At 45.0% G+C, this 12,649-nt stretch overlaps 1 protein-coding gene across 6 annotated transcripts in view; it reads right to left on the reverse strand.

Annotated features, from left to right (window-relative positions):
* tbc1d4 (TBC1 domain family, member 4) overlaps window positions 1-12,649 on the reverse strand; it is a 32,257-nt gene that overhangs the window by 7,969 nt on the left and 11,639 nt on the right. Inside the window, exons 11-17 of one of the 6 annotated variants that reach the window (XM_076031120.1) lie at window positions 12,364-12,423; window positions 9,906-10,120; window positions 9,304-9,453; window positions 6,105-6,262; window positions 5,074-5,268; window positions 2,002-2,163; window positions 1,729-1,887 (exon numbers count right to left, since the gene is read on the reverse strand). In XM_076031120.1, coding sequence (XP_075887235.1) covers window positions 1,729-1,887; window positions 2,002-2,163; window positions 5,074-5,268; window positions 6,105-6,262; window positions 9,304-9,453; window positions 9,906-10,120; window positions 12,364-12,423 — 1,099 coding nt within the window. Of the gene's footprint in view, window positions 1-1,728; window positions 1,888-2,001; window positions 2,164-5,066; window positions 5,269-6,104; window positions 6,263-9,303; window positions 9,454-9,905; window positions 10,124-12,363; window positions 12,424-12,649 lie in introns of all 6 variants that reach the window. The other 5 variants (XM_076031119.1, XM_076031118.1, XM_076031117.1 and 2 more) reach the window with 5 other exon arrangements.

A 12,649-nucleotide genomic window follows, 5' to 3' on the forward strand; every position in this document is an offset into this window, starting at 1 on the left:
TCTGTGTAACAGCAAATATTCCCTCCATCTCCCACAGTGCACGGTGATGATGCTAGTGACCCACAAAGTGACCACCGCTAGATTCCAGTACTCTCACGTCAGAGTTTTTCCAACCGGTGGAGTAAAAGGCTGCGATCAGACTGCAGGCGAATCTGATTCAAATCAGACTCCTTCTCAAATCCGATTTTTAGGGCTGACTGTCCACACTGTTTTTAGCAAGTGTCCAAATGGGATCTGGCTCTGTCCAGACTGGGCCACATTATTGACCCATCTGACAGGTTGCTGTAGCAACGACGTCGGAGCGGAGGCGTCGTCCAGCACCTGTAGTGTGTGACGTCCAGTGTTGTTGGGATTACTCCATAAAAGTAATCCGACTACTGATTACTGATTACTCCTTAATAAAGTAATCTAATTACTTCTTTAACTGCTTTTTTAACTACTTTGTTTCATAAGTAATCAATTACTAATTACTAATTACTTTAGTTAAAAAAAGTAAAGGGAAATAATTGGAAGATTTCGAAAAGTAACGCAATCGTTACTTGATAAAGTGATTATGATATAATTACCAGTTTTGCCACAGTAATCTAGTTACTTTACTCCATAACTCAAAAAGTAGTTTAATTACAGTGGTGGATTACTTAGTAATTGACTACTCGCCAACACTGGTATTAAACTGCAAGCTGAACCAAAAAGTCAGCTTGAACCTTTTTGACAATCTTCGCTCATGTGCAGCAGCAGCACTCCAGCCACGAAGCTGGTTCCCTGACAGTAGCCGACCTGCGATGAGGCCGACTACTGTCACCTATATGATTGTCACCTTTACCAATTAGTTAACCAATTACCTCACAATATACAGAAAATGTTTACGTTAGCTGAAGGAAATTATTGTTTAAGGGGATCATTTAAATTTAAGCATCGGCGAGCTCGTACTAACATGAAAGGATTTTGTATTTCAGTCTGTGGGGTGAAGCGGTGGAATAGGTTGCATGAGAATCTCAAAGGATATGATTTTTGCGGAGTATAGAGAGACATTTGCTTAGAATCCAGGCTGTCCAACTCGCTGTGGAGTATCTGTTATTATTATGACTATTATTGTTGTGTTGTCATTAATTGTTATTATTCTCATCATTTTTTTGTCAACAGTCAATGTTATTAATTCAATTAGATTGGTTGTGTTTCTTTTTCTTCTTCTTCAAGTATCAACGATTATTTAACTTTGTCCTTATTGTTGCACAACTTTACACTGATTTACTTTTTTTACCTTAGGCAAAGGGGGTGAGATTTAATAAGTTTTGCTTCTTCTCACTCCTTTTCAGATATGCAAAATTATTTATTATGATTATTATTTCTTGGGTGTGTTTTTTTTGTTGTTTGTTGTTTTTGATATTTTGCATAAATTGTTTTGTTGATGTGCACGGAGGCTATCCGAAATAAAAATTATTCATTCATTCATTCATTTATGACAATCATATAATGGCAATTATATGATTGTCGTTGCAATTAAATAATTGTTGTTGCAATTATATGATTGCTGTTGCAATCATATAATTGCAACAGCAATTATATGATGTCACTGACATCATATAATTGCAACAGCGGCACTTGTTGCGACACATGCCCTGGAGCTTGGCTTGAATGAACAGCTATTTCAGTCAATGCTAATGAGCGATTGCGTGATGCACGATGTGGCCCTTGGTGAAAATGACTCGGCCACTCCTGACCGCCCACCTAGGTCCACCAGGATGGCGTGCTGCTGCGCGGTGAGCTGCTTGAGCAGGTCGTGGTAGGGGGTGTCGGGGGCGGCCTGGCGCTGGGGCAGCCGGTGGTGCAGCCGGTGCTGATGGGACAGCAGCACCCAGATCTCTCCTCGCCTGTTCTTGGGAACACCTAGCGAACGAGCCAGGGAAGCATATGCTGGTGTTATAGTTCACCAATGTACCGAAACGGTTCCCCGACGTACGTAGGAGAATGCGCGCGGCGAGAGGAGGCCCCGTCGCTCACCTTGGCAGAGAGCGCGGTACATCTCCTGCGTGTCCTGCGGGACGGTGGTTCTGCCCGGGGCCGTCAGCTTCCTCTCCCACGACGCCTGCGCGTCTTTGGAGCACTGGCCCACTTCCTGGTAGTCCAGCTTCATCTTGCGGATGTGCAGCTCGTCCCGGCTCGCTGAGACACAATCAAAAGGAGTCACGGGAAGAGGAAAAAAAAACAACAACGGCAAAGGAACAAACACATTCCAACTTTGAACGTCGAAAAACTCCCATGTTGCACCAGCGGGAAAAGGGAAAAAAACAAGCAAACAAAAACACACACCAGTGACCAACTAAAGCAGGGCTGTGCTAGCAAAGAGCAGTTTGGGTTTTTATTTTGTAGAACACGAACAAAACAGGATAAAAGAGATTGGATTCAAAAGCATGTGTGTTTGCAGCGCCTCCCCAGAGAGTTACCGTTGCGGCGCTTTTTCACAAAAAATAAAAGCCACAGTGCCCACGTCAACAACAAAGATCCGTCCCTGCGCTGAGTGCGCGGCGAAGCTCATCAACACAGTGATAAAAAAAAACTAAACAAAGAAAAGAAACGGTGACAAAAGAAACAAAGGAAAGCATCAGCTCGTGTAAAAAAGAAAAAAAAAAAACAGATACCCGGTACATGCAGAGGGAGGGAGGCCGACGAGGTGATCACAATAACACCCGCCATCATGCAAAAACGATTGTGCGCGCGCCGATTGTAGTGGCTCTTAAGAGTTGCGCTTACCTTCTATTGAAAAGGAACACTGACTGTTAGGTCCTCAGACCATCACAGGTGTCATAGTAAGAGACAGAGGGGAAAGAGATGCGTTGGAACGGTGAGACACTGAGGTGAAGTCGGAAGTTTGCTCTGCTGCCATATGTTGGTTTTGTGTGGGTTTTTTTTTTTTGTTTTTTTTGCAGCATTCAGTGGCAGGTGGTTTTTGATTGTTTCCCCATGTAGCTGACGCACTGATCCAGAGCCATGTCCTCCATCTAAACTAATCAAATACGGCTGGACTTGATTTATAACATCAACATGATGACAGTAATAATCATAACCACAACCTCACACACTTGTCACTTAGGCACAGCACAGTATTGTAAATGTTTGTTTTTTTTACTTTCTGTAATTCTTAATTTTCCCCCCTCTTTCTTTTTATCTACGGCATTTTTTTCTGTCTGTGTGCTTCTGTGTACGAAAGTGGATTAGGGCCACAAGAAGAGAAAAAAATCTTACAGGAAGGAGATTTTTAATTAAGTTTTCATTTGGTGAATAAAGTCAAAATTCCATGAATAAAGTATTATATTACTTTATATTATAAATTGGTGAGTAGACTGGATAGATGGTGGATTAACCCAGTTATCCCACAGTTAAAAGTAAACAGCTGTATCCCACAAGGTTCACCCACAGTAACTTGAAAAAAAAATTCAATCTTAGTTTTTTTTTCTTTTCTCGTGGCCCTAATCCTCTTGTGTGTATCGTATGTGATGCGGGGACACTGCAATCTCCCGCTATTGTGGCATAATAAACATCATTCGCTCAGTCAGTCAGTCAGACATATTCAAGCGATACAAAGTAGAGATGATGAGCTAACTGATGCCGCAGAGGTGTAAATGCCTCGCTTGCCAAACCGTGTCAACGACGCTGCTGCTTCAGGATTACAAAGAAACCATTACAAGTGTTTTGTGTTTTCTCGCCGAGTGCCTGACGACGTGAGGTGTGACAGCCGAGCCCTCAACGTCAACGTTCGCTGGAAGGCTCCAAGGCTGGAATAGAAGAGAAGGCTGCCTCTTGAGCGTCAAAAGCTGAAATCTTTTGACATGGCAGCTGCTTCCCGCATACTAAAAAATCGTTTCAAGCAAGGCTCCGTACGCTCGGCACGTTCCTGTGTGCACCAGGCAAACAGATGAAGCACTTCGGAGTTTCATTAGTCATGCTGACTGTCACACTCATAGTAGGCAGCAGCGCACCGCGCCTGCTGTTCGCCCTCATGTCAAATTCATTGAGAAATCACCTGCAAGTCTTTTTACAGTGACGACTCAAGTTGCTCTCAATTGTCCATGATTGTGGATTTTTAGCTGTTCTGGCGTCACTATTTTTAGTACATGTTGTTGACATAGTGAGGCTCTAGATTCAAGTAGTATTAGTGTGTGTGTATGCATGTATACATTATATATGAATATATTTTATAGGTAATAACGGTTGGAATCTATTAAAAATAGTCTTACTTAGTATTATATTTCGGGTGCTTGTATGTGATGCTGTAATACTGTAACAATATGGTATTAGTGTGTATAGCTAGCTAACTTTCTGGATATTTGTTTTCTTTGAGTATTAGGCTCTAATATTTTTTTCTGTTTTACTTATTTTCTTTAACGTTATTTGACTTTTTTTTATGCTTGAATAAAGAAAAGAAAAAATAATTCATTCCAAAGTTATTGTGCTGGGATTTTGCAGTTTTGGCTTTGTATCGGTTGGTGCAGTTCATTTTTTCCAATCAAGGCTGAATTTTACTTTACGGCTGGAAGAGCGTTTCTGTGATAAAAGCTTAATTAACAAGCAATAAAGTTTTAAAATACATGTTGATTAAATCCATCATTTGATTCCCTTTAGTCTGTAAATGCACCGATAACAGGCAGGGGACAAAGTGTGGGTCTGTGTAAGGTTTTAATTTTCGATTTAGAACATCTGAAATCTGAGTCGCTGGCCCCTTCAGATGTTCGGGTGAAGCCACAGCTAAGACCAAACGCGGCTGAAAACATGTGTTTGCAGGTGTAAAACGCTCACGGCAGGTAAGGAGAGGAGGGCAAGTTATCCTCTTAAAAAACGATCCTCCCAAGCTTAAGCCGATTCGAACAGGAACACACCCGTAACAAATTATAAACATCCACCTCTTCAGGGGGAACGACACACACTGCGCTCTCAACGAGCAACAAGATCCGACACTAATCAGACTGTTGACGTTGTTCCTTTCATTATTTATTTTTTTTCTAGCCGTGTGACCGGCGGAGGGATACGTTCAAGCGTTTCCGCGTCCCTGTGTGAGTCAGCCGTACAACGACTTACCCTCTAGTCTCTGGTTCTCCTTCTCCATGCGCAGCAGGAGGATCTGCTGGCGGATGGCCGTCTTCCACAGGGCCCGATAGTCGGCGGCGGTCCTCTTGGGCCTCTGACCGGCTGGCAGCGAACGTCCCAGGGGATCCAGGGAGGAGCTGAAGGCTCGAGGAGACAGAGGCAGGAGCTCCTGGCCGTGAGAGTCACCTGAAAGACGGCAGCAGACAGCAGAAGGCAAATGTGGTAAAAAAAAAAAAAAAAAAAAGCGACACTTTTTATTTTGCATAAATTCACAATCTCTCAGATCGCTTAAGAAACTAATTGGTGCAAATGCAACACAGAATAGGTGTCAAACTAGGGCCCTCTAATTATATTTGGCCCGCGAGGCAACACCAGAAGACGACAAGAGCTGTCCCGCCAGTATTATACAGCACATGTATGGCTAATACTAAAACTCCCAGAATGCTCTGCTGGTATTTTGGCACGTCAATCAGGACAGACCCCATAAACACCCTGTTTGGGTTCATATGAAAAGTTTCACCGTTATATCTGGAGGAGGATTTTTCTCAATAGATATCAATGCTGGCCTGCGACTTTGTCCAAGTTTTAAATTTTGCCCCCACTGACACCCCTGCAATAGAGGCACTTTAATGAGGAGCCTGCAGAGGATCACCCGCAATTGCTTCTGGCCGTGCGCAAAAATTTGCACGGTGGTTACTGTGTTGACATGTTCCCCAGTTGCAGCAAACAAATAAGTGGGGGAAAAAAATGTAATAATCATGTAGTAATGTAGTAATAAATGAAGAGCAGCCATAGTTATTAGATATTTCAATGCCATAAGAAGAGTTTACCACTTATGTAATTCAACCCTGATTAAGATAATCTCTTTTCTCAACAATTAGTTTATAAAAATACCACCAAATTTTCAAATGTTTCTGTTGTAATAAAGCACTCAGCCTACTTAGAAGGCTCACTGGCGCAAACAGAGCCACTTGTTCCCGTTTCCACTGGCGTGACGGCGCGAGGCGTCGTGTTACCGCTACCTGACTGATGCATGGATGCGGACGGCTTGTTCATGGGCGAGGCGACCCTCAGGAAGATCCTCTGTCTCCAGGAGACCCTGCGAAGGGTCGCGGGCGGAGCGCCGCTCACCGAGTCGCTGCTGCAGGTGGACAGGGTTCTCCTCCGGCCTTCCCCATTGCTGCAAGACAAACGGCTCGGGTGTCACCCGCTGCGTCACCGACACTCTTCCGCACAGGCACGCACACACACACACACACACACACACACACACACACACTCTCAGGCACGCACACACACACATCCGGCATCTCATCAGTCAGCGCCGGCATGGATAATTGTCTGCAAACAGTCTGGACTGCTGAGGCGGGTAAAGGTAAACACACGGCTGACGACGAGCGTGTTCCATGTGGCTGATACTGGTGTTAATGAAGCAGGTGGCGGCGATGGAGATCCACCATCGGGCCACCACATGCTGAAGCGCATGCATTCTCATTCCATTTTTGTGAAAGAGGTTACAGCGGTTAGTGGAGTGGAGTGGAATCTGGGTGATCTGATTGGCTGTGGAAAATTGTGGGTGAAATAAGATCATAAAAAGATCTGATTTGAAATGAAAATATGATAATATATAATAATTTCTTAATAACACATATACATACATATATACATATATATATACATATATATATCAGGGAGAATAATAAGTGACATGACTTAGCTGATCTGGGTGATCTGATTGGCTGTACATATGTGTAGGTACATATACTGTACATACATATATATATATACATATACATATATATACATATATACCTACATATATATACACATATGTATACATATATATGTATGTACATATACATACATACATACATACATACATACATACATACATACATAAATATATACACACATATATATACATACATACATATATACAGTATATATACATATATATATGTACATACATATATATATGTATATATATACATACAAAATTTAATTAATTTCCTACAGCCAATCAGATCAGATCAGCCAAGTCGTGATTTATTATTCTTCCTGATCAGATTACACTTTTCCCTGTGATAAACAACGCAAATAGTACGGAGATAGATAGATAGAGAGATAGACAGATAGATAGATAGATAGATAGATAGATAGATAGATAGATAGATAGATAGATAGATAGATAGATAGATATTTCCACCACTAGATGTCGTAGTTTTGCGCACCATGTCCACCGAAACAAACCGGCAAAAGTCAACATATAAATGCAAATCTGAAGTGCTGGATTCGTCCAGTGCGCCGCCAGCATTTCAAACAAACAGTCCCTCTGTGTCGTGTGTCACTCAAGCTGGACGCCCACGCGGCTCTAGACGCTGAGTCAGCAGACTGATCGGGCATCGGTCGCGGGCCGAGACAGTGAAAAACAGGAAGCCATGTTTTCTGACTCGAAATGTTTTCACTCTCGCAGCTGCTGCGTACATTGGATACGGCGTCTCCAGCAGATTGTAATTCTACGCTTGACATCTCTCATTTCTTTTTCTTTCTTTTTTTTCTTCTTCTTAGCATTTTGGCTGCGAGCAAAAGGAGTCAAGGGAAACGCGCGCCGGCTGCTGAGGAAGACGTTTGCATATCTAAATGGGAAAAAGCCCGTAAGGTCAAGGCTTTGGCTCGCATTCATCGTCAGGGAGGCGGGGGGGTTGGGGGGGGGTGAAAACAGAGGCAGGAGCTGCAGAGGCTCCTCTTCCTCGGCGCGTTGCATTTATCAATGCGAAGGGTGCAGTGGGGTCGGCCGCCTTCGGAGCAGCAGGGGACTTCCAGGAAAAGCCATTTTATTCCAGCACTGAATCTCATTCCTAATGGAAATATTAACCTTCTCCTTTCAGACGCAGTCAATGAAGCTGGCAAAGAGGAGCGAGGAGCAAAAATCACGGCACGGCTTCCCGTCCTGGACCGGCCGCTGTCGACCGGCTTACTGATTAACGCAGCGGAGCGGCGACCTTTCGGAAACAGACGAGCCACCGAAGTTAATCGGGCTGACGCTCGGAGGCCCTCGAGTGTCGGGAGGGGCGAAGCTAATCAAGGGAAGGTGTTGACACAAGTGTAAGCTGCAGTTAATGAGTAACGCGGGTTAAATGCAGCTTCGCCACGGTGGGTAGTTGTGGGGGCGAAGGGGAGGGGCATGCAAATGAGAAAAAGAAAAAAAAGGGGGGGGGGCATCCTCTTCCACGATGGAGAGAAACAGGAAGAGGGCCACTGAATTGAGGGAAAATGGAGTATACACTCACTGGCTGCTTAATTAGGTGCACCTGATCAGCCAATCACATGGTAGCAACTGAGGGTATTTAGGCATGTAGACGTGATCGAGTTAAAACCAAGGTTATGTTACGTTAGGTGTATGTAATTACATGTATCTAGGCCAGTTTAAGACGGCAGAGAGGCAGTTTTAACAGACTCAAAAAAGGCACGACACGTCCGATCTTGAAGCCAACAAGCTACCTGATGCTGCTCCTGTTAGCTAAGATAAGGAAACAGAGGCTACAGTTCGCACTGGCTCACCAAAGCAGGACGACACAAAACTGAATTGGATTTGTCGCCTGGTCAGAGCATCGATATCAGCTGCTATGTTCACATGGTGGAGTCACAGAGTTGTCACTAGTGGACTGGGGGCCCCACCACGGCTACTTCCAGCAGGATGATGCACCGTGTCACAAATCATCTCAAACTGGTTTCCTGATCATGACAATCAGTTCGCCATCCTCCTCAAAGTGGGGTCTCGCGGGGCGAGAAGTTATGAAGGCTCAAGGTTAAAGTTCCCACTCCAATTCCAAAGCATTCAATGGGAACGCCTGCAAATCGCAATTTTAGAAATATCGCTTTTATTTTGCGGGGAAAAAAACTGTTATCACACAGCTAATATGGAGCAAAACCTCTGAAATATGAAGAGTCTATGCCAGTGGTCCGAGGTGGCCCAACCCTGTGTGCTAGCGCCAGGTGCACCTGATCAGGTCGCCAGTTAGCGTGCAGACATTTTTTCGGTCTGGTCGAACAGGAAATAGGGACAGAGAAGGCAAGACACGTGCGGCTCAGAAGAGAGGAAGTTTGAAGGTTGAACTCCATCCCAGCCAGGTGCCCCTTGTGTCTGAGTGCACATGTAAAAGGGAGTAGGGCCGGTGGGGTGGGGAGTGGCGGTGCGGGGAGGCGGTCATCCCCTCTCACCTCTTGTGGTTGCCGCTGTCTGCCAGCGAGCCCAGCGAGCCCAGCGAGCCCTGGTAAATGCTTTTCAGGAAAGTGGGGGCGGAGAAAGAGGAGGGGAGGGCGAAGGAGGACTCACTCTCCGAGACGCTGCGCGCTCTCAAGGTCGCGGGGCTAGGGCGAGCCAAACACAGAATGCCCACAGGATATTTTTGTTTTGTTTCAATAAAATATAAGAGGAGGAAAATAAGCATTGCACAAAAGGAAAGGGAGCTCCGGGTCACAGTACATGGAAAAATAAAACAACACAGAGGAAGTCACGGGCAGTCAGAAACAGTGACAGGAAACGTGTGATGCTCTTGTCGGAGGAGGAGGAGGTGGTGGTGGTGGGCCTCCAGAGGGATCAAAGTGCCCCAAATAGACGTGTGGATTAAAGGTTAATTCAATTCTCCATTGTTAAACCGATTAAGGGGGGAAAAAAGCATTAGGACTGTGACTCTTTGTTTTTTTAGCCGTAAGTATTTTTCTACCACATTTTCACTACAAAGCGAGGTTCTACCCTGCGAAAACGTCCGTTACGACTCGTCTCAAGACAAACTGGAAGGTGAAGGGAGGGGGATTCTTACCTGCCCTGCAGCAGCTCCGAGTTGACAGACTGCTGCCGGGGCAGGTGAGCCCTGGCCTGGCCCGCCGACTGGCCGTCGAACGAGATCCGCTTCTTCACAGGTGGGTGGCTGAAGGTGTGAGCGCGGCGGCGGAACTGAGCACCGGCTTCCGGGTCGTCGTTGTCGGGGAAGGCCGGAGGGGAGCCTGGAGGCGAGTGGCCGGGAGACTCCTCATCCTGCTGAAGGGTGCAGTTACGACACGGTTATTACACAGAGGCAGCAAAGGTTTTTAATCCTTTTGCAGACAAAATGCAAAAGTTGCATTGAAAAATGCCTTCCACCACTCACCTTAGCCAGTGCCCTGCAACATAAAGTCTGGCTCAAGGTTAAACTTTCCACTCGCGGGCAGCAGCCCGAAGCTCGTGCCGCGACAGCACAACTCCCACCTCTATTGTATTCTAATGACCAGTTCCCTGTGACTGCCAGTATCACACACCATTGGTGGGGAGGCTGCCGTCGGTGGCTGGACTCCCCATGAAAACTGTCTAATCTCCTCCCAGCAGTGATTCTGGAGGCCTCCCCCACGGAGACGCTGTTGCGATTTTGCTGTATTTTTAAAGGGACCTGGGAAAAATAATCTGTACTTTTTTTCATGCTATTTTTGTGCGTCCCAGACATAAGAATCATGCTGCAATCCACTTATGCTGCATATTAAAGACAAACAAACAGACAAAAAGAAAACCTGACATGATAAACCTGATAGAAACTCTGTTGCGCCTGCTGAGACGGCCGCCCCGCACCCTCGTGTCTTGTGACAGGGCCAACAGGAAGCCGAGGGAAGCCTGGCTCTGCAGACGTACAGTGGGACATCCTGACTCGAATTTCCTGCTCTCCACTGGCAGGGCCGTCCGCATCCTGAGACAACCCCCTCTCCCCAAGCTGTTGCTTTCCACCTCTGAGGCATTGTAGTCAACATGTGACCGAAGGCAAAGAGGAGTTTGCAGGAGCTGTGAGATGTGGCCGTCACCATCTCTTCCATCACTACTGCACTAAATAATTGATATCTTAAGAGTGCAGGTGTGCCAGGAAAATGCCATTTACAATTTGTGCACTTCCAGTGGTTGGCGCGTAATCTATTACTAAGTGATCCACTACTGTAATGAAACTACTTTTTGAGTATCGGAGTAATACAACGGGATTACTGTGGCAAAAACTGGTAATTATATCATAATTACTTTATCGAGTAACGATTGCATTACTTTCCCCCAAAATTTCGCAAGCTAAAAATTTCTTATTATTCATTTAGAAAAACAACAATGTTGCAGATTGATGATGCAGCCGCGCATGCAACGTCATTGCGACGACGCACCAAAGCAAGCATGGCGGCGGCGAAAGAATAAGCAACGATTGCGTTTGACAGCGGGAAATACAAATGTTGTTTTGAGTTCATCTCGTCTAAATCAAAGAATATTGTGGTTCGTCGTACGCAACTTTGAAAAATTTCCACGTCGAACCTCATAAATTGTCGAAAGTCATGTTTGCAAATCAGTCGGCAGCTCTCCGCACGGTAGAGATCTTCTAACGACTGTGCTTCTAATTATTTTAACAATATGGGCTGTGCAAAAGGCACCAGTGCTGCACGTGAGTTTGTTGTGTGAAATGTGCGGTTTGTGTTCAGAGAGAAAACATTAATTCGTGCTAAGCGGAATTAAAATAATGAATTGCAAAATTTGCAGTTTAATAAAGTTCATTCCAAAGCACTGAGCAACTGTTGCTTTACCTTTTTTTTCACTAAAATAATAAGTAATCGATTACTTATGAAACAAAGCCGTTATAAAAGTAATGAGATTACTTTTTAAAGGAGTAATCCCAACAACACTACACTTCACACTCCCAAGAAATATCCTTGGTGATGTAGCAATAGTGCCACAATGGAATCAGTGTCCCTGCTAACGTGCCCCTAGCTATGGTCTCTTGTTGTCAATGAGAGGTTAAAAAGGTGGGTGCAGACACACACAAACTAATAACAAACGCAATCTGTCAGTGTGCACAATCGATTTTGCGCGTTCTCCTAAATCCAAAGGCCCAAAAAGTGTCCTGCACTGAAGCGTACTAATGGAAGAATCTAAGATTTAGGACGCAGATAATGTTACAACATCATCACAAATCAATGGGCGCGTGGCTGCAAACGATTGCTCTACATTTGACTGCGCGGGGGAGGGGGGACACCGTGTAGATCCAACCGTCCCACTTTGTGTTGCAGAGAGCTCTGGTGACACTTCTGGCGTGGCTGCAGCTGCTTAATGGCGTTTGCAAAATAGCGAAAAACAGGGAAGAGGAAGATTGATTGTCATTGAGCTTCGACTGGATGACACCATGATCTAATAAACAACCGGGTACAGACAGAGAACTCCCACAGTCCCCTGAGTGTGTCTCTGGGGTTTTCTGTCCCTCCAGCCCCCCCTCCAATGACACTTACCCTTTCAAAACTGCTAACGCTTCCCATGCTTCCCAAGCGTCCCCGCATCCGGCTGGCACCCTAATAGTGACAGAGGTACATATACAGTGTTAAAACAAAGGTTAAAACATAAAAAAAAAGTTAGAAACTTTTGCAAAAACTTTGGCTGACGAGCCTTTTTTTTGTTTGTTTTTGTCTTGGTGAATTTAATGCCTTTTAGTTGTTTGTCTAGAATCTCTGCAAGAACACCAGATGTCATCAGACGTTTTGGATTGCCTGTTTGCGCAACGGAAGTGTGTTTTCCTGC

This window comes from Nelusetta ayraudi, unplaced genomic scaffold (assembly GCF_046127955.1).
Source record: "Nelusetta ayraudi isolate G7.1 ecotype Tasmania unplaced genomic scaffold, CSIRO-AGI_Nayr_v1 ptg000031l, whole genome shotgun sequence".
Taxonomy (NCBI): domain Eukaryota; kingdom Metazoa; phylum Chordata; class Actinopteri; order Tetraodontiformes; family Monacanthidae; genus Nelusetta; species Nelusetta ayraudi.